We start from the raw sequence: 21813 nt of genomic DNA, 5'->3' as shown, positions 1-21813 counted from the left end.
CGCAAAGTTTACCAAGAGGAGGCCCGAGGCAGCCGGACAGAAGGGTTGGTAAGAAAGGCCAGACAAAGGACACACAAAGGGGGTCCTGTGAAGCGGTCCAAAGTTATCTGGGAGTTGTCTGAGCCCATCAACTGGTGAGCACAGTACGACGTGGGCAGCCGTTACCTGCAGACGTGGTCTGGATAATAAGAACTGTGAGTAAAGGCCCTGGACTGCATCACTGACTCCGTGTCGTTACTGCTGCTGCCCTGCACCATCACCCCCATCCTCCGCATACACTGCCCTGAGGCTACACTTATGCTACGCTCTGCTGCACCCACAACAACAGCCTCAGCGGTCTACCCTGCAGCGGCTGTTCACTCTGACCGCAATCCACGGGTGGCGTAGTCGGACATTTAAACATCAAAACCACATAAATAGTTCCGCCACTGGTTTGACCACCCTGAGCCACGGAACCGGGTCGCCGCCACGAAGACTACAACCACCAGCATCCACCAAAAAGGGTCCGGCTCCGGGTGTCCCAAGGCCCAGGGGGTGCATCAGAACATTTTCATCACCTTTCACAATCACCAATGGGACAAGGCAGGGATGTCCTCTGTCCCCTCTCTTATACATCCTAGTGACGGAGCACCTGCTCTCATCAATTCGCCATAACCCCAATATTAGGTGGATTGAGGTGGGAGGCACCGAGTACAAGTGCTCTCTATTTGCTGATGATGTCCTAGTATATATTACTGAATCACATATATCCATCCCTGCTGTTATGGCTGAAATAGATCACTTTGTTACATGGTCAAATTTTAATATCAATGCAGCGAAGTCTGAGGCCCTCGATGTCTCCCTCCCCAAATCCATATAGGATTCCATCCAGTCCAACTTTCCCTTTGCCTGGCCCTCACAGGGTATCAAATACTTAGGAATTCCTATTCATAGAGACCTCTCCCATCTATGTTATCTTAATTTTGGGCCCCTTATTGAACAACTCCATACAGACCACGGTTGGCAAGTTAGAACTGTAAGATTCACTACGTGAACCACTGGTGTTTTGTGGAAAAGCACATGTACACTGTGTTCCAAATTATTAAGCAAAAAGTGTTTAGGAGTGATAAAGGAAGAATTTGTTTGTTTGTCAGTTAAACACGTTGATGGTGATGTGTGTCAGGGCTCTTTATATCACTGTAAGCAATTGCAGACACCTGTGCTAATTAGTTTGGCAGGTGTGTCCAATAAAAGGCAAGACTACTTAAGAAGGCTGTCTCACATTATTAAGCAGCCTACATTTTCTGCCAAAATGGGAAAGAAAAAGGATGTGTCGGCTGCTGAGAAGCAACAAATTGTGGAGTGTTTAGGTCAAGGCATGACTACAATCAACATTGTGCGATGATCAGGATGAAGTGTCTTGGCAATCAAGAAGTATGTAGCTGATTCACAGTACACACGTGTGCGTGCTGATAAGGGCAAATTGAGGACTTTTTCCTACAGGCAATTACATCAGGTTAAAAGAGCAGCGGCAAAAAAGCCTTGTCATAGCAGCAGACAAGTTTTTGAAGCTGCTGGTGCCTCCAACGTCCCCCGAACAACAAGATGCAGGGTCCTTCAGAGGTTTGCAGCTGTGCATTCGCCATCCTGTCGACCTCCTCTATCCACTTCACACAAGCAGAAACGGCTCCAATGGGCTTAACATTACATGAAGACTGATTTCAAAACTGTTTTGTTCACGGATGAGTGCCGTGCAGCGCTCAATGGTCCAGATGGATGGAGTGGAGGATGGCTGGTTGATGGACACCCCGCGCAAACACGGCTACAGCGCCAACAAGGAGGAGGTGGAGTAATGTTTTGGGCTGGAATCATGGGGAGAGAGATTGTCGGACCCTTTAGGATCCCTGAAGGCGCTAAAGATGAACTCCATAATGTATGTGGATTTTCTCAAACAGCACTTCCTGCCATGGTTCAAGAAGAAGAACCGTGTATTTCACAGCAAGATCATTTTTTTGCATGATAATGCACCATCTCATGCTGCACATAAAACATCTGCATCTCTGGCTGATATGGGCATAAAAGGGGACAAACTTATGGTGTGACCCCCATGCTCCCCTGACCTCTACCCCATTCAGAACCTCTGGAGCATCATCAAAAGGAGTGTCTATGATGGCGGGAGTCAGTTCACATCTAAGCAACAGCTCTGGGAGGGTATTCTGTCCTCATGCAAAACAATTGAAGCAGAAATCATCCAAAACCTGACAAATTCAATGGACGAGAGAGTTCAGAAGCTCCTTTCGAACAAGGGGTCCTATGTGAAAATGTAACATCACCTAGAATAAAGTTTTGAGTTGAAAACTGTTTGATTTCAGTTTCTAATAACCTGATAATGCTTATAATTTCAAAAATGACAATTTTTTTGGTCTTTATTAAAATGAAAAGGTTGATCGAAAAGTTTGGGGGATCTAAGAGTGTGGCAACCCAGTAGTCATGATTACTTCGAATTCTGACAATATGAGGGTCATGTTGCAGGTAGTGCAGCAAGAAGGCACTTATGTGTCTTGCGCATCTCGGAGCCCCAAAATTATTTTCCGGGCTAGATGCAGCTAAAAATTATTATTAATTTTAAATCTGGTGGAGCTTAGTAAAGATGGCCTAATAGGATCAGTGCTGCACACTGCTACAAAGCCCAAATTATTTTCCAGCCAAGATGCAGATAAACATGATTAGTAATTTAAAATCTGGTGGAGCTTATTATAGATGGCCTAATAGAATCAGTGCTGCACACTGCTACAAAGCCCCAATTATTTTCCAGCCAAGATACAGATAAACATGATTAGTAATTTGAAAGCTTAAAACGGTTGGTAGGGTGATTTTAACCAATCATCAAGCTTTTACTCTCCCCAGAATGACACAGGGGTAGAAAAGTCGTTTCGGATCCATGATTTGTTCATCTTTATAAACGTGAGTCTGTCTACATTATCAGTGGAGAGCCGCGTGCGCTTATCTGTCAGCACACCACCAGAAGCGCTGAACACACGTTCAGACAGAACGCTGGCTGCGGGGCATGACAAGATCTCCAAGGCGTAAGTGGCTAGCTCCGGCCATTTATCCAGATTGGAAGCCCAAAAAGAGCAAGGGTCCAGTGACACAGTCATGGCTTCAATGTTTACTTGGAGATACTCCTGTACCATCGTCTCTAGGCGTTGACTATGTGTCAGACTTCTTGTCTCCTGTGGCCTTGCAAAGGATGGGCTAAAAAAGTGGTGAAATGATTCTGCAAAATTGATGTTACCAGCAGATACTGTGGTTCTGTTACGGTTTGAGTGCTGAACACTTGACGGTCCCACGGTTGGCAAGTTGGAACTGTGAGATTCACTACGTGCACCACTGGTGTTTTGTGGAAAAGCACATGTAAGATTCTGCAACAGTCTCTGCTGATACTCCTGCATGCGTGCATCCTTTTCTATGGCAGGAATAATTTCTGCAAATTTACTTTTGTACCGGGGATCTAACAGTGTGGCAACCCAGTAGTCAGGATTATTTCTAATTCTCGCAATTCGAGGGTCATGTTGCAGGTAGTGCAGCAAGAAGGCACTCATGTGTGTTGCGCATCCAGGAGCACCAAGTCCCTGTTGTGTTGGTGGCGAGGTAACAATCATGTTTCCTTCCTCTGTCCTCTCCCCCCAACCTCGCACAACAGAAATGTGATCAAGGTCTCCCTCATCTGATGAGTCTTCCATCAGTTCGTCCTCCACTTCTTCCTGGGCTCCTGCACCTTCCTCACTAGTTTGGCTGCTACCATGCGCCCTGGTTAAACCAACTCCCCCACCCTCACATGCCTGCCGCCTTGGTGCTGCCGACCGTCTGGACCTTGCAGATGTTAGCCCTTCCGCATACAACTCCTCCTCCTCTACTTCCTCCACCTCCTCTTGTGCCACCACCTGACTCCGAATTCTGTTTAACATGTGCTCCAGCATGTAAATCACCGGAATAGTCATGCTGATAATGGCATCGTCAGCACTAAACATCTTCGTCGCCATTTCAAAACTGTGCAGAAGGGTGCATAGGTCCCTGATCTGAGACCACTCCTCCAGCGTGATTTGCCCCACCTCTGGATCTCGTTGGCCCAGGCTATACGTCAGAACGTATTGCCCCAGGGCTTGTCGGTGCTGCCACAGTCGCTGCAACATGTGCAATGTTGAATTCCACCAGGTAGGCACATCGCATTTTAGCCGGTGAAGTGGCAGGCCCAACTACTTCTGTAGAGATGTAAGTCGCTGAGCTGCGGGATGCGAACGGCGGAAGTGAGCACACAGCGACCGTGCACTCTGCAGAAGGCCATCTAGTCTGGGATAGTGGGCTAAAAATTGCTGGACAACCAGGTTAAAAACGTGAGCCATACAAGGCACGTGTGTGACATTGCCCCGGCGAAGGGCCGCACCCAGGTTTGCAGCATTGTCGCACACGGCCTTCCCTGGTTTCAGGTCCAGTGGAGACAACCATTCATGAAATTGGTTCTCCAGAGCTGACCACAACTCCTCAGCTGTGTGACTCACATTTCCCAGACATTTCAAAGTAAAAACCACCTGATGACGTTGAGCCCTACTGCCAGCATAGTAAGGAGGTGTGCAGGATCCCCACGGCTTTGGGTGCAGGTGGAAGACCGAGAGGAGGTTGAGGAGGCAGAAGCAGTGGAGGAACTTTGACATAAAGAGGATTGACGCACAACTCGTGGGGATGGCAAGACTTGGACAGCAGCCCCTTGTCCTGCTGTCACCATAGTTACCCAGTGCCCAGTCAGCGACATGTAACGCCCCTGTCCATGCCTACACGTCCAAGTGTCTGTGGTGAAATGCACCCTGTCACACACAGAGTTTCTCAAAGAAGCGGTGATGTTGTGTGCGACATGCTGGTGGAGCGCAGGCATACCTTTCTTTGAGAAGTAGTGCCGACTGGGCATCTGGTACTGAAACACTGCGACGGACATAAGGTCTCAAAAATCCTCTGTGTCCACCAGGCAGAAAGGCAGCATTTCTGTTGCCAAGAGCTTGCAGATGGTGAAATTCAACCTCTTAGCTTTCTCATGGCTAGGAGGAAATGGTCTTTTACTTGTCCACATCTGAGGGACCGAGGGCTGGCTATTGTGCTTAGACGGGGTTGATAAGGGTGTCCCCGGCAAACTGCCGGTCTGTGAGGAAGATGCAGGCGGACATGTTAGGTTGCCTTGATGCAAAGGTGGTGCTATCGATGTCGGACAGCGCTCAACACCAGCTGGTGTTACCACCTCCAAAGAAAATGATGACCTGCCAATCACGCTGGCTTTTGCGGGTAAAGAGGTGGCAGGTCTGCGCCCCAAAACAGGTGTGACTGCTGTCCCCCCAGTCACAGAGGATGAAGAGGCCGCGGATGCACAAGATATGGCAGACGGTGGTTGGCCCGGCCGGCTAGGCCGCATTGTAGCACACTGAGCTTCCCACTGCAACTTATGCTTCATGTCCAAGTGCCGGTTCATGCATGAAGTACTCAAACTATGTATTTTTTGGCCTCTACTTAGCTTTTGCTGACAAATGTTACAGATAACACGAGTTGGGTCATCTTTATCGATCTGAAAAAATGCCCAGGCTATGCAAGGCTTAGCACCCATGCGACCTGAAGAGCCACCACGACTTGTGGTGAGAGGCAGAGTTGTGTTTGAGGATGCAGTTGTTGATGTGCTTCCAGTACTACGTCTCTGTCCAGGAAGGCGCAACCTGACCTCGTCGTCACTAGCATCTTCATCCACCTCCTCTGCTGACCTCATCTCTTGGCTGACTGTGGGTTGACAGTAAGTGGGATCTCCAACCTCATCATCATCACCCTGTGCGTTATCACACCCGTCGTCCTCAGAGCCAACCTGTTCCTGCCCTGACAAAAAACTAAAGTTGTCGCTCCAATCAGGTATTTGAGTCTCATCATCGTCTTCCTCATTGTCTCCACCAATAGGAGTTACAGTTTGGGAATGAGAGTCTACATTATGGTCAGAACCTTCTGCGTCTGGTCCTGGATCCGACTCATAAAGATTCTGGGCATCAGTGCAGATCATTTCCTCATCTGGATTCACAGAAGCGCTGGAGTCGACCTCTGATTCCCAGGCTATAGTATGAGTAAACAGCTCTGCAGACTCAACCATCTGTTCTACCTCATACTCAGACGGGCAGCTGGAGATTTGGGAGCTGTGAGGAAGCAAGTGCGATTGGGTTGACACCTTTGAGGACTGGAGTATTTGTGATGTTGAATTTGATGTGGAGGAGAGCCCACTTAAAGGAGCACTTGATATCCGTTGAAGCACCTGCTGTTTTTGTGCCTCATCTGGACTTTGTAGCGATTGGCGTGGCCGTAAGAAAGGGATCTTATCACATTGTCCGCTAAAAGAAGTAGACATTTTAGTTTGGCTGGAAGATGGTCTTTCTTCTGCAGATGTTACTGTTGCTTTAACACCTACCCCACGGACACAACCTTTTTTCCCCTTCCCAACACGCCTATTCCCCTTTCCACCAGCAGCAGGCCTTTTTCCACTCATTTTGGTGGTTAACTAATTCACAACTCTGGAGTTGTTTGCACAAAAAAACAATGGATGGGAACCGAGCAGAGCTGAGTGGCCAAACTGTGGTATTAGGCCAAAACTATTGGCTGGGTTAGATGCAGAAAAAAATTATATTCAATTTGCAACCTGATGGAGGTCAGTATAGATGGACTAATAGAACAAGTCCCACACACAGCTAGAAGCCCAAATATTTTTTCAGAGGTAGATGCAGAAAAAAAATATATTCAGTTTGCAACCTGATGGAGGTCAGTATAGATGGACTAATAGAGAAAGTCCCACACACTGCTAGAAGGCCAAATAGTTTTTCAGAGCTAGATGCAGACAAAAAATTATTTTTAATTTGCAACCTGATGGAGGTCAGTATAGATGGACTAATAGAGAAAGTCCCACACACTGCGAGAAGGCCAAATATTTTTTCAGAGCTAGATGCAGAAAAAAATTATATTCAGTTTGCAACCTGATGGAGGTCAGTATAGATGGACTAATAGAGAAAGTCCCACACACTGCTAGAAGGCCAAATATTTTTTCAGAGCTAGATGCAGAAAAAATTATATTCAGTTTGCAACCTGATAGATGGACTAATAGAACAAGTCCCACACACAGCTAGAAGCCCAAATATTTTTTCAGAGGTAGATGCAGATAAAAATTAATTTTAATTTGCAACCTGATGGAGGTCAGTATAGATGGACTAATAGAGAAAGTCCCACACACTGCTAGAAGGCCAAATATTTTTTCAGAGGTAGATGCAGAAAAAAAATATATTCAGTTTGCAACCTGATGGAGGTCAGTATAGATGGACTAATAGAGAAAGTCCCACACACTGCTAGAAGGCCAAATATTTTTTCAGAGCTAGATGCAGAAAAAAATATATTCAGTTTGCAACCTGATGGAGGTCTGTATAGATGGATTAATAGAACAAGTCCCACACACAGCTAGAAGCCCAAATATTTTTTCAGAGGTAGATGCAGAAAAAAATTATATTCAGTTTGCAACCTGATGGAGGTCAGTATAGATGGACTAATAGATAAAGTCCCACACACTGCTAGAAGGCCAAATATTTTTTCAGAGCTAGATGCAGAAAAAAATATATTCAGTTTGCAACCTGATGGAGGTCTATATAGATGGATTAATAGAACAAGTCCCACACACAGCTAGAAGCCCAATATTTTTTCAGAGGTAGATGCAGAAAAAAATTATATTCAGTTTGCAACCTGATGGAGGTCAGTATAGATGGACTAATAGAACAAGTCCCACATTTTTGCGGCAGCACCCCCGGCAGTCTGTAGAAAGTCTAAAAAGTGCCCAAAACGATAGTGACAGTGCTCAAAAGACATGGGGACAGCATGGGGATTGCCCCAGGAAGCCTTTCTGACCCCAAAGGTCACTGCTGTCAACAACGTGGTCAGAGGTATTAAGCCACTTTTTACAGGCTCACAATAAAACGTTCAAAAACGAAAATGAAACTGGTTTCCTGTGAAATATGTTAAGAAATTTCCTTTCCAGGGTAAAGACTTGTGTATAAGGTAAAATAAATAACCAAAAACAAAAATACACAGGTGGTATATATCTATCCTCATGATTCCAGCCCAAAACATTACTCCACCTCCTCCTTGTTAGCGCCGTAGCCGTGTTTGCATGGGGTGTCCATCAACCAGCCATCCTTCACTCCATCCATCTAGACCATCGAGATCATTTCATGCATGATAATGCCCCGTCTCATGCTGCACATAACACATCTGCATCTCTGGCTGCTATGGGCATAAAAGGGGACAAACTTATGGTGTGGCACCCATGCTCCCCTGACCTCAACCCCATTGAGAACCTCTGGAGCATCATCAAAAGGAGTGTCTATGATGGCGGGAGGCAGTTCACATCTAAGCAACATCTCTGGGAGGGTATTCTGTCCTCATGCAAAACAATTAAAGCAGAAACCATCCAAAACCTGACAAATTCAATGGACGAGAGAGTTCAGAAGCTCCTTTTGAACAAGGGGTCCTATGTGCAAATGTAACATCACCTAGAATAAAGTTTTGAGTTGAAAACTGTTTGATTTCAGTTTGTAATAAACTGCTAATGCTTATAATTTCAAAAATGACCATTTTTTTGTTCTTTATTAAAATGAAAAGGTTGAAAACTCTGCTGTGCATAATAATTTGGAACATGCATTTTGAGTGCAGTTTGAGTTTTTTCTTTTTTTAAAAATATACTGTTATCATAGGCAGTTTGTACAAAAACCTTTCAATTGTACTCTAATAGTTATTTGACTGGAAAATTACAATGACTGCAATTCATATAGGTAATTTGGGAAAATCTGAGAAAATATTATTTGCATAATAATTTGGAACACAGTGTAATCCCATCCTGTGTGATACAGTCTTGCAGGACCTTTTATTTGGAGGGAATCTTCTATGAGAATAGATGAGGTTTCCCAGCACAATAGTGATATTATGCTGCTTCTCTCTGGATATTTGCATCTGTCTAACAGGAGAATGTGACGTTCCATCCTCCGTGTGACCACTAGGTGGTGACGGTGTCAGCGGTCAGTCACCACGGCAGCGATCAGTTACCGCGGCAGCAATCAGTCACCGCGGTAGCGATCAGTCACAGCGGCAGCGATCAGTCACAGCGGTAGCGATCAGTCTCTGCCACAGCGATCAGTCTCCGCTGTAGTGATCAGTCTCTGCCGCAGCGATCAGTCTCCGCTGTAGCAATCAGTCTATGCCGCAGCGATCAGTCTCCACTGTAGCGATCAGTCTACGCTGCAGCAATCAGTCTCCACTGGAACGATCAGTCACAGCGGCAGCGATCAGTCTCCGCGGCAGTGATCAGTCACCTCAGCAGTGATCAGTCACCTCAGCAGCTATCAGTCACCGTGGCAGCGATCAGTCACTGCAGCAGTGATCAGTCTCCGCTGTAGCGATCAGTCACCGCGGCAGCGATCAGTTTCCGCTGCAGCGATCAGTCTCCGCAGCAGCGATCAGTCTATGTGGCAGCGATCAGTCTCCGTGGCAGCGATCAGTCTACGTGGCAGTGGTCAGTCTCCGCTGTAGCGATCAGTCTATGTGGCAGTGATCAGTCACCGCTGCAGTGATAAGTCACCGCGGCAGCGATCAGTCACCGCGGCAGCGATCAGTCACCGCGGCAGTGATCATTCATCACTGCAGACAGTACTAGTGCTGACATCACAATCCCTGAGTGACGTCCTGCTCTGCAGCATGTGAATGTGGCTGATGATGAGCCCATTGTTTATTAGAATGTGACGGCTGCCATTTACAACCCTCAGACTGTACATACCGGTTATATTGGAGATCTCGCCTTCTGAGCACGGGACGCAGTCATAGCAGCAGCTGTGAATTGTCCTTCTCGCCTTTTTCCAGCTTCCAGGTGAGCAGGGATCTGAGCAGCGGGATACTGGGATCTGAGAAACAGATGAGAACCTTTACCGGAAGGGCAGAGACTGAATGCTCATAAATGACACAAGGGAGGAGAAGAACTGATCAATACAAATCAAATTTGTGTCAAATTTTAAGAAGGTCGAAGCCAATTAAAACAACTTACAATTTGATTCATGCAAATGTCTAAAGAAATGTCACCAACATTTTACACATTGCAGAAGATTGCATTAGCCACAGAAGGCTCACCAAACTACAGGTGCAACCACACAGCTATCTCATTACATGGTATAGCACAGCCAATCAGGACAGACTATCAAAGCCTGTATAAAAGCCGAGGCAGGGAATGCAGCAGACATTTTACAGTGATTAAGAATACTGAGAGAACATCAACACTCACAGCTCAGCAACAGAGATCAGAAGAGAAAGCCCTAAAGTATTTGGACTAATACTCCAGATAGTAACACATTGTACAACTGCAGTTCTGACGCTGGTGAAAGTAGGAGTCTGTGAAAAATACAGAAATTACCAAGGTAGGTGGGAGAGATATGAAAGTGTCAGCAGAAGACGTGTTATACTCGATGTGATCGATCAGTGAGTTGCTGGAACTGGTATCTGTCTTTCTAGATTTACTTTGCTATTAGTGTTGAGCGAGCACTAAAATGATCGGGTGCTTGAAGCTCGGGCCGACCTCACCATAATACTCGGGTGCTCGACCCGAGCAACGAGCCCAATGTTAGTCTTTGAGAGACCCGAGCATTTTTGCGGCAGCACCCCCGGCAGTCTGTAGAAAGTCTAAAAAGTGCCCAAAACGATAGTGACAGTGCTCAAAAGACATGGGGACAGCATGGGGATTGCCCCAGGAAGCCTTTCTGACCCCAAAGGTCACTGCTGTCAACAACGTGGTCAGAGGTAATAAGCCACTTTTACGGGCTCACAATAAAACGTTCAAAAACGAAAATGAAACTGGTTTCCTGTGAAATATGTTAAGAAATTTCCTTTCCAGGGTAAAGACTTGTGTATAAGGTAAAATAAATAACCAAAAACAAAAATACTCCTCCAAACCTTGGGCTATGTTCACAACTAGCATTTTTTATGCGTTTTTGCACTTTTGTATTGCCTTCAACTGTGACAGATGCATTTACAGGGAAATGTCATTTTAACATTTTACAACCTTATCTGGCCATGTGCTGTGTGACACATGGATACAGTGCTGAAAAGACATGGGAACAGCATGGGGAAGACCCCTGGAAGCTTCTCTGACTCCCAGGTCACTGCCTAAAAGTGTGCCCATCAGAAGTGATCCTTGCCGCATCAGGAGATGCAGACTTGCAATTATCCCCGTGCAAGTCCTTGTCCCAGGGCAGTGTTCAATTGTGCCTCCCCCATTCCTTGCAATGCAGGCACAAGTATGCAGCCTGTTACCCACGCACCCGCAGGCTGAAATACCATATTGCTAGCTTCCACTTGAAATGGGGCCTTTCAGTTTGGAGGAGGCTGAAGCAGGCCACTACCTCATGGCTGCTTCGGCAGCGAAGTATCGATACTCAGTTCCCAGCCGCCCGACGGCCGGGTGTCCACGCTCGGTCCCCAGACATCCCGCAGCCGGGTGTCAACACACAGTCCCCAGCCGCCTGGGGGCGGCCAGGTGTCCATAAACGGATCCCAGCCGCCCCTATTTCTCATGGGTACTTCCCCCACACTTTTCTTAGCCTGGCCTGCTTTAGGTCAGCATTGGACGAGCCCACAAGAGAACCAGACTACTCTGGTGGGCCCTGGCTTCTCCATCAGGGGAGTTGAGAGTGCCAAGGTGAGGAGCATGATGATGATGATAGAAGTTAGCATCTGCTTTGTTTTCTTGGAATGCAAGGGCAAGTATGTAATTGTGGCTAGGCCTTAGGTAGTCTGCGTTTTGGCACATATCCTACCTCCTCTGAGGATTGCTGGATGTTTTCCTGCTACTATCCCAGTTCTATGACTCCCGTTAATACAAAGCTTCAGGTGATGAATGATGGATGAGGTGGTGCGCAAAGGAGAAAGAGCAGGAGGAACAGGGACCATTCACATCAATATCAGGCTAGTCAACCACACATGTCTTGTAGGATATGTTTCTGTACCAAAAGGAGCGGTTTGGCTACACAGTTATACGGCATACAGTGAGTGCAATGCCTACCAAAAATTTCGAGGCAGTCCAATGCCCCTTGGAAGTGACATGGAGGTCAGAGGGACTTAATTAAACCATTTTTCCATTTATAGCAACTGGGTCTCCTGTACACTGTTGGCCTAAGCAGTGAATGGAAGGCTTTCCAAAAATTATGAGGAACTGCAATACCCCTTGAAACAGACATGGATTACAGCGTACTAAAAACCTTCTGCCCATTATTGGGGAGTGGTTCTCCCTTAGTTTTCGCCTTTGCATTGAAAAGCAAAAGCTGACTAAAATTAGGAGGAAATACAATGCCCGTTGGAAGAGTCGTGGATGTTAGAGGTTATTAAAAACAACATTTCAATGCCCTTGGAAGAGTTGTGGAGTTCAGAGTGGTTTAACAAGATGCTTTTAATGCCCCTTTGAAGAGAGGTGGAGGTCACAGTAGCTTAACAAGACGGTTTTAATGCCCCTTGGAAAAGTGGTGGAGGTATCAGTAGCTTAACAAGACGGCTTTAATGCCCTTCGGAAGAGACGTGTATGTCGCAGTAGCTTTACAAGACGGTTTTAATGCCCCATTGAAAAGTGGTGGAGGTCGCAGTAGCTTAACAAAACGGTTTTAATGCCCTTTGGAAAAGTGGTGGAGGTCACAGTAGCTTAACAAGATGGTTTTAATGCCCCTTGGAAGAGACGTGAAGGTCACAGTAGCTTAACAAGATGGTTTTAATGCCCCTTGGAAGAGACATGGAGGTCACAGTAGCTTAACAAGACGGATTTTAGTGACCATTACAAGAGCCATACAGTACAGCATCTTAAAAACATTATTACCATTATTGGAGAGTGGGTCTCCCATAGTCTTTGCTTATGCCTTCCAAGCAAAAGCTACCAAAAATTAGGATGGAGGAACTTGCAATGACCCTTATAAGAGCCATGCAGTACAGCATCTTAAAAATATTATTTCCATTATTGGGGAGTGGGTCTCCCACAGTCTTTTCTTATGCCTTCCAAGCAAAAGATGACCAAAATATGGACGGAGGAACTTTCAAATAATAGCAACACGGACCACGGTCACCCTGGTGATATAGTGGTGATGGAGGCTTAGGATAAGGAGAAGAACATAAAACAGCTGAAATGAGGAACCATATACCCATGTGTGGGTGTGAAGCGGTGCATGTGGATACACCTCCCGAAATATCACAGTGGATTTGACTTTATGTTACTCTGCTGTCATTTGGTGGTGATGAGAAGTCTGGCCCAATCCAGCCCTTGTTATTTTTGATAAGGGTCAGCTTGTCAGTATTTTCAGTTGACAGGCGAGTGCGCTTATCAGTTATAATTCCCACAGCGGCACTAAAAACACGCTCCGATAACACGCTAGCGGCAGGGCAGGCCAGGACCTCCAAGGCATACAGATCAAGTTCATTCCAAGTGTCCAGCTTGGATACACAATAATTAAAAGGCACAGAGGAATCACGAAGGATTCTGGTACGGTCGGCAAGGTACTCCCTCACCATCTTTTGAAACTTTCCACTCCTTGTGAAAGTACCCCGCGTCTCAGGGTCTGTCCAAAGGGAGGGTCTGAGAAAACTGTCCCAGAATATTGACAGTGTTCCCCTGCCTCTGCTGGATTGGAGTTGCATATCTCTCGCATGTACACCTCTGTTGGGCAACGAACTGTGACCTCTGCCGCTAGTGTATTCAGATGGGAATTTTTTTAACAGTTCTGCAGTTCTGGTACTGTCCCATTTTTGTAGACCTCTTCACCTCAGGAATAAGAGAGTGAAAGTTCTCCTTGTAGCGGGGGTCTAAAAGTGTCACCAACCAGTAATGACTGTCACCCAACATTTTGACAACGCGAGGGTCACGGTTATGGCAGCGTAACATAAAGTCAGCCATGCGTGCCAAACTGGTAATGGGCAAGACTTCCGTGTCCTCACCAAGATGATGAATGACCATGCTCTCCTCCTCCTTCTCCCCCCCCCGTCCTCAGGCCACCCACGCTGAACTGACGGTATGACAGGTATTACCGTCTACAGCGCATGATACAAGCTCCTGTTCTTCCTCCTCTTCCTCCTCCTCTCCCTCATTGTTTCCCAATGCATGTTGTGAAGAGATGAGGCTGGGCTGTGTGTAATCGACCGCTACAGCTTTTTGATCCATCTCATCATACTCTGGCTGCAATGCCTCCTCTTTAATTCTCTTCAGAGAGCATTGCAAAAGACAGACAAGTGAAATGCTGATGCTAATGATGGCGTCGTCGCCACTCACCATCTTGGTGGACTTCTCAAAGTTTGTCAAGATGGTATATATGTCAGACATCTAGGTCCACTCCTGAGGTCTTATGTGTGGAGTCTGACCTGAATATCGATGGCCATGTTGCAGCTGGTACTCCACAACTGCTCTCTTCTGCTCACAAATCCTTTGCAACATGTGGAGGGTAGAGTTCTAACGTGTGGGGACATCACACACCAGTCGGTGTGACGGAAGCTGCTAATGCTGGTGCAACACAGCAAGGGCGGCGGAAGCTGTAGCCGACTTGTGAAAATGAGCTGACAGGCTGCGTACTTTGACGAGCAGATCTGGCATCTCGGAGTACGATTTAAGAAACCTCTGAACCACGAGGTTAAGCACATGAGCCATGCATGCTACGTGTGTGATCTCACCTCACCTCATAGCCGCCACAAGGTTACAGCTATTGTCACACACGACCATGACTGGATGTAGGTTCAGCGGTATCAGCCACAGATCTGCCTGCTCTTTCACAGCTGTCCACAACTCACAAGAAGTGTAAGGTTTATCACCTAAGCTTATGAGTTTCAGCACAGCCTGTTGCCGCTTGGCTGAAGCAGTACTGCAGTGCTTCTAGCTCGTAACTGATGTGGTGATATCTGAGATGGAGGCTGAACATGAGGAGTAGGAGGAGGATGATGCGCAGGAGCTGTACACTGTGGAGGCAACTATGACTGACATAGGGCCTGCAATCCTCGGTGTGGGAAGGATGTGTTCAGTCTCAAGGTCTTACTGGGTCCCGGCTTCCACTATGTTTACCCAGTGTGCCGTCAGTGAGATGTACCGTCCCTGGCCACAAGCACTTGTCCACGTGTCCGTTGTCAGGTGGACTCTCCCAGTAATTGCGTTGTTGAGGGCACGGCAGATGTTTTGTACACGTGCATGTGTAGTGCGGGGATGGTACACCGGGCAAAATAGTGTCGGCTGGGGACCAGTACCGAGGGATGGCCACCACCATAAGGTTGTGGAAGGATTCCGTCTCCACCAGCCTAAAAGGCAGCATTTCCAGCGCAAGCAGTCGTGAAATGTGCGAATCTAGGACTGTGGCCTGTGGGGTGTTAGCTGTGAATTTCCACTTTCGTTCAAAGGTCTGGGATATGGACAATTGAAAGCTTCGGTGGGACGTGGACATGGACGTTGATGCTGTTTCTTGAGAAACTGCCATAACAAGTGAAGACTGAGAGGAGGGGACATCTTTGCATGCAGTATGGACAGGGGATTGACTTGCACACACAACAGGGAGATCTATTGCATGCACAACAGCGGAAGAAGCAGTGGTGACACCTGCTTACACTGTTCGTGGGCCCTGGGGTTCGCCCCACAAAATTGGGTGCTTTGATGCCATGTGCCTGATCATGCTGGTGGTGGTCAGGCTGGTAGTTTTGTCACCCCTGCTGATGCTGGCATGACAGGTAGTACAAATGGCCTTTTTGGGGTTATCAGCAGACTATTTAAAAAAATTCCAGACTCTGGAAGACCTACAGGTTGTACTGGCATCGTCCCTCGTGTTGGTGTTACGGGGAACTATTGCCTGCCCTCTGTGTGCACCCACCACACTGCTTCTTCCGGCCTGTTGGGGTACTCTGCCTCCCTCATCCTTTATGCTGTTGGCCTGGCTCTGCATGCCCTCCTGCCATGTTGGGTCAGTTGCTAGATCATACACCACCTCCTCCTCTTCCACTTGTGCACCACAATCCTCCTCCTCACTTCGTGGCAATTGTGTCTCGTCATCATCCACCTCGTGTGACAAATTGCCAGCTTCGACCTCCTCTGGCCATGCCTGTTCAAATATTTGGGCATCGCTACATGGGATCTACTCTTCCACCACTTCAAACGGAGCAGGCGAGGGGCACAAATCTGGAAATGGACCAATGAACAGCTCTTCAGAGTTTCCAAGTGTGGGACCAGTTGCCCTCTGATAACACTCGGAATGGTGGGAGGAAGAAGCATCAGGTTGAGGAGGAGTATGCGGTCGAGACTCATGGCTTCTAAGATTTGACCATGTGGAAGACAGACTGGAGGTGGTGGTGCCCAGGTATCTGGAAGTATTATCTGATATCCAATTAATAACCTGTTCACACTGATCAGTTTGCAATACTGGTATTGTTCTGTGCTTCCCTAGTAATTTGGTCAAGAAGTGGGAGCAAGAAGATGTGGCGGTTGGTTTTGGCACATTTTCACCTTGTCCACGGCCTCATCCTCTGCACGCACCATCACCAGAACTTCCAGTTCCACGTCCCTTGCCACATGCCTTGCCCATTGTAAAGGAGGTAAAATAGCTTACACTCGTACTATCAATGGAAAAAGGGTAATAAAAAGTAGATTAGAACCGCGGAAGAGGAATATAATAATAATAATCTTTATTTTTATATAGCGCTAATATATTCCACAGCGCTTTACATATAATAATGTATGTAAAGCACTGCGGAATATGTTAGCGCTATATAAAAATAAAAATTATTATTACTATAATATATTACTGTCGCTGTCCCCATCGGGGCTCACAATCTAGATTCCCTGTCAGTATGTCTTTGGAGTGTGGGAGGAAACCCACATAAACATGGGCAGAAGATTCAAACTCCTTGCAGATGTTGTCCTTGGTAGTATTTGAACCCAGGACCCCAGCGCTGCAAGGCAGCAGTGCTAACCACTTCATCACCATGCCACAGGAAAACCACAGTTCTATTTCTCTGGCCTGCACCCGACTCTTTTAAACAATCTGAACAATCAGGGAGAAACTATTACTGTTTTTCTTTGCGGAAAAAATACCAAAAGCTGAATAATAGAGATTTCTTACCGTGGAATGGCAAAACCACAGTTATAATTCACTGCTGTATACCAGACTGTTTTAAATATATATATTTGCGGCTGAACAGTGAGCGACACACTCAAACTGTTTTTTTTTTAGGTACAAAAGGCCCAAAAGTGGATAATACAGAGGTTTGAATTGTGGAACTGCAAAACCACACTTCTATTTCTCTGGCCTACACCAGACTTTTAAAAAAGATATATTTGTGTCTGAACTGTCACAGACAGACTTTTTTTTATGTTTTTTTTTTGGGGGGGACACCAAAAGGTTAATAAGATGGGTGTGTACAGTGTAAAGGAGGGGAAAAAAAAGAGGATTTAGATGAAAAAAAAAGGATTTTTCCTGGCCCTCGAGACCTGGAGCTAAGTCCAGCAATTTCAGCAACAGGAGCACACAGGACTGTAATGCAGCGTTTGCTGTTATAACCACTGCGTCTCCTATACAGCGTGCCTGCCTGCCTGCTATCTGGGATGGATATTAGTCCTGAGAAGGACTGTTCGTGTGATCTGGCAGCCTTTACAGACCCTACACTAACTATTTCACAGTATATGTCTCTCCCTAAATCAGCAGTGCTGTCTCTACACTGTCTGATCCCAGCCGTCTGTGTCCAAGATGGCGGCGCCCGGTTTTAAAAACTTGAGGTGACACTGTGCGGCCAGCCAATCAATGTAATGCCCACAACCAACATGGCTGCGGCATTACAGTGACTGGCTGGAAATCCCTGTGACACACACCCTGGGCCGTGGGGTACCCGGTGCCGGGCTGGTAGATGCTGGGGGTTGTGGTCACAGTGACGGTGACCCAGTCCGTGACCCAGGGCGGTCAATCCAAGGGGAATTTATAGGTATAGGTATTAATGTCCGACTACGCCACCTGTGGAGTGCGGCTAATGAGGCTGCCGCTGAGGAACAGTCCTCTGAAGCTGATGGTTTGGCAGCGAGGGTGGTATAACTCCCCACAGGAAGAGTGTAGCTTCAGGGCAGTGTGTGTGGATGACGGTGGTTATTGTACAGGAAGTCAATTAATAAACACGGAGTCAGTGTGATGCAGTCCCAGGGTCTTTAATGATGACACTTTAGACAGGCCTGGACTGTGGAGTACTGGCTAGTGATAACAGTCCGGTCAGCCTGGAAGTGAGCACAGAGTCCTCCTTGCCAAGTGGAGTTGTAGGCCTGCCGTTCTTACTATACTCTTTGGCTTCCCTGCTTGTAGGTGCGTTGTAGCCCACCTCCCTGAGTGTAACGTGTGGTGCTCACCCATATGGCTGGTAGCGCGGGCCTTGTGGATGCTTCGCTCCTCGTGGCGGTGCTGGTCCCTCTGTGCTGCTGAGCCTCCGGGCATCTGATGGGGCCAGGAGACCTGTAATCTCATGCCCTGCGGTATCTGCTGCTGGGCTTGAAGTATCCCACAGCCTCGGACTCCGGTATCCGGTTGTTTGTGTGCTCCAGCTAGGACGAGCTTTCTCCAGCTCCAGTCCCTAGCTCCTCTCTCCTCAAAGTCCTAAACTCAACTCCTGACACTAAGACTCACTAACCCCACCCCCAGATCCCAGTTGCCAAGGGGAGGATCCTCTCCTTGCTGGTCTGGAGCCATGAAGTATTGCATGTATTGCGTACCTGGCTAAAAGAACTCCTGCCTGCTTCCAGACATGGCATTACCTCTTTTGAGGGAGGCAATGCCACTGTGGCAACCAGACCCTTGGGGTGCCACGATCCCCCCTAGTTAATTTCAGTACTCCGGGACTGAACATAATTTTCAAAAGTAACAATAGCATTAACAATAACAGGCACATTAGATTATTTACAAACATTACAGTCCTTGTTAGGTTACAGTATAATCTGCAACCAGGTGTCCGTTCCACTGCGCAAAGTGTAATTGGAGGGACACGTCCAAAACCCTGCACGGAGGTCCTGGGGTCTTCGGCCACCTCCAACAGGTTTTTGTTCAGTGGTCTTTCAATAAGGGGCACTTTAACAAGTGCAACTATTTACAAGGGAAAGTTCATGGATTATTCACTGTCCATAACGTAAAAGTCTCTGGATCCCTTTCAGGTAACTGTAAAAACACACATATATCAAACTTTTCAAGTTTTTAAGTCTCTTGTATACCTTTACGGGTAACTATATACAGTATCCATTTAAATACATCTAGACCTTAAATTCCCGCATTTTTTAAAATCCTCCAATGAGCAGGGGGCTGACCTTTTGTAGCTCTGGTAGATCTACGTAATGCACTATCTGTCAGTGCTCTACCCTGGTCCCTTGTGTCTACCCCTGGTGTGGTGGGTTCAGTGTGAACTGCATTACTTGTATTTTGAGGTAGCACTGGTAGGTTGGGCAACTTCCTACCGATTCTTTGGCTTACCGTTGGTACGACAAGTTCACTACTAGCAGAGGGTAGATTCTCCTGGTCTGCTGATGGGGAAACTTCTGCCTCCGGGGCCAACTGTTCTTCCAACCGTTCTGGGACTTCTGCAGATTCCTAAGGGGCTGGTTGGAGAAAGGTAAGGACTGGCACAACAATTGAATTGTTCCCTTGTGTCCACGACCGGGGAAATTCTCTGAGTACTGTTTTGACCATTTCTTCCACTTCCTCTGTGGATTGAGGGCTATCCTGGTCTTCTTTAGTGTGTTGTAATTGCTCGGGACATTTCTTCAAGTGGTCTCTTGAAACTGTTTGCTGATGTTTCTCCTCCATCCTTACTAATGAGGCACACCTTGGTATAATCATGACTCGAGGGTAGGATGGTGTACGGCTCTATCTCCCACTGGTCATCCAATTTGTGGAGTCGCCTCTTTCTCTTAAGGACCTGTTCTCCAGGTGACAATGGAACAGCAGGTGCATGTTGATTGTAAGTCTTGTCTTTGCTTTTTTCTTGCTGGGGACAGACTTCTTTCAACACTCTCATGCATTTTGTGGTATAGTTGTTGCCTCTTAGTTTCCCAATCTGCATCTGGTGAGGCCGTCTCTGGTGTTAGGACTCCCATGTCCAGGTCGATGAGCAGCTTACCAGGTCTTGCTCTCATCAGGTAAGCAGGTGTGCAGTTGGTAGAGTTTACTGGGATATGGTTATAGAGGTCCACCAGATCTGGTAGCTTTTCTGGCCGCAGGCTGCGTTCCTCAAGGGGCAACGTCTTCAGCAGGTCTATCACCACCTGGTTCATCTTCTCACACAACCCGTTGGTTTGGGGGTGATATGGTGTTGTCCTGATTTTCTTGCAGCCGTACAGGTTGCAGAATTCCTGGAACACCTCCGCTTCGAAGGCTGGACCTTGGTCAGTAAGCACACGTCCTGGGTAACAGTGTGCGCGACAGAAGTGCTGTTGGAATGTTTTGGCTTCTCTCTGAGCCGTCTGGTCCTTTACTGGCACTTCTACCAGGAACCAGGAGTAGTGGTCAACGATGGTGAGAGCGTAGACATAGCCTGACCTGCTTGGGGCTAGCTTCACGTGGTCCAAGGCTACCAATTCAAGTGGCTGTTTGGTGATGATGGGCTGCAGGGGAGCCCTCTGGCTGTAATGGTCTTTTCGCCTTAGGTTGCATGGTCCGCATTCTCGACACCACCTCTCGATTGCTTTCCTCATGCCAGCCCAGTAGAACCGTTCACGTAGCAGGACTTCCAACTTCTTCCAGCCAAAGTGTCCAGCTCCATCGTGGTACGCTTCCAAGACCATTGACGCATCCCGCCTCGGGATTACCACCTGCCAGACCAATTCATGTGTCCGGGAGTTGATGGCTCTTCGACACAGCTTCCTTTAATAGATGAATAGCTTGCCCTTCTCCTTCCATAGCTGTTTGGTCTCCTCTGGAGCGTCTGGATCAGGGTACAAGTCAGCTCGTGTCAGCAACTTCTTGACTAGGCGGACAGCCGGGTCACTATCTTGTGTCTCTGCCCATCCATGGTGGGGCAATGGATTGAACGTGGCCTCTCTATTGGCGTAGCACCTGTTCTTCACACAATGGGAGCACTGGGTTACCCCATGATGATGGAAAGCGGGTATCTCTATCTCTTCCAGCTTTTCCAGGTCTTCTTCCCCATCCGGCAAGTTGGGCATCCTGGACAGCGCATCAGCGTTTGCATTCTTGTGCACAGCTCGATACTTGATAGTGAACTCGTAGTTAGATAGTCGGGCCATCCATCGTTGTTCCAGAGCATCAAGATTCGCAGTTTCCAGGTGCATCAGCGGATTATTGTCCGTGAAGACTGTAAATTTGGAGGAGGCGAGATAATGCTTGAAGCGCTCTGTCACAGCCCAGACTACGGCAAGGAACTCCAACTTGAAGGAACTGTAATTTTCGGGATTCCTTTCTGTGGGCCGGGGCTTCCTGCTGGCATAGGCAATCACTCTTTCTCTGACTTGATGTATCTGGGACAGCACTGCTCCTAGCCCCACGTTACTTGCGTCTGTATGGAGCATGAAGGGTTGGCCATAGTCAGGGTAGGCCAGAATCTCGTCTCCTGTGAGAGCCATCTTCAGCCTACTGAAGGATTCGTCTTCCGGCTTATCTCATTTGAATGGAGGCTTCGGGTTTTTGGCCTTCCTGGACTGGCCTACTAGGAGGTCCTGCATGGGTGCCACCATCTTGGTAAAGCCTTGGATAAATCTTCGGT

The 21813-nt window shown here is 47.3% G+C and overlaps 1 protein-coding gene across 1 annotated transcript in view; it reads right to left on the bottom strand.

The window, feature by feature from the left end:
* LOC141231836 (vomeronasal type-2 receptor 26-like) overlaps positions 1-21813 on the bottom strand; it is a 229324-nt gene that overhangs the window by 13306 nt on the left and 194205 nt on the right. Inside the window, exon 4 of the mRNA XM_073667758.1 lies at positions 9860-9983. Coding sequence (XP_073523859.1) covers positions 9860-9983 — 124 coding nt within the window. The remainder of the gene's footprint in view (positions 1-9859; positions 9984-21813) is intronic.

This window comes from Phyllobates terribilis, unplaced genomic scaffold (assembly GCF_046119375.1).
Source record: "Phyllobates terribilis strain yellow unplaced genomic scaffold, ASM4611937v1 Scaffold_1__5_contigs__length_1240528914, whole genome shotgun sequence".
NCBI classification, from domain to species: Eukaryota; Metazoa; Chordata; class Amphibia; order Anura; family Dendrobatidae; genus Phyllobates; species Phyllobates terribilis.
This window is presented reverse-complemented; position numbering and strand designations above follow the sequence as displayed.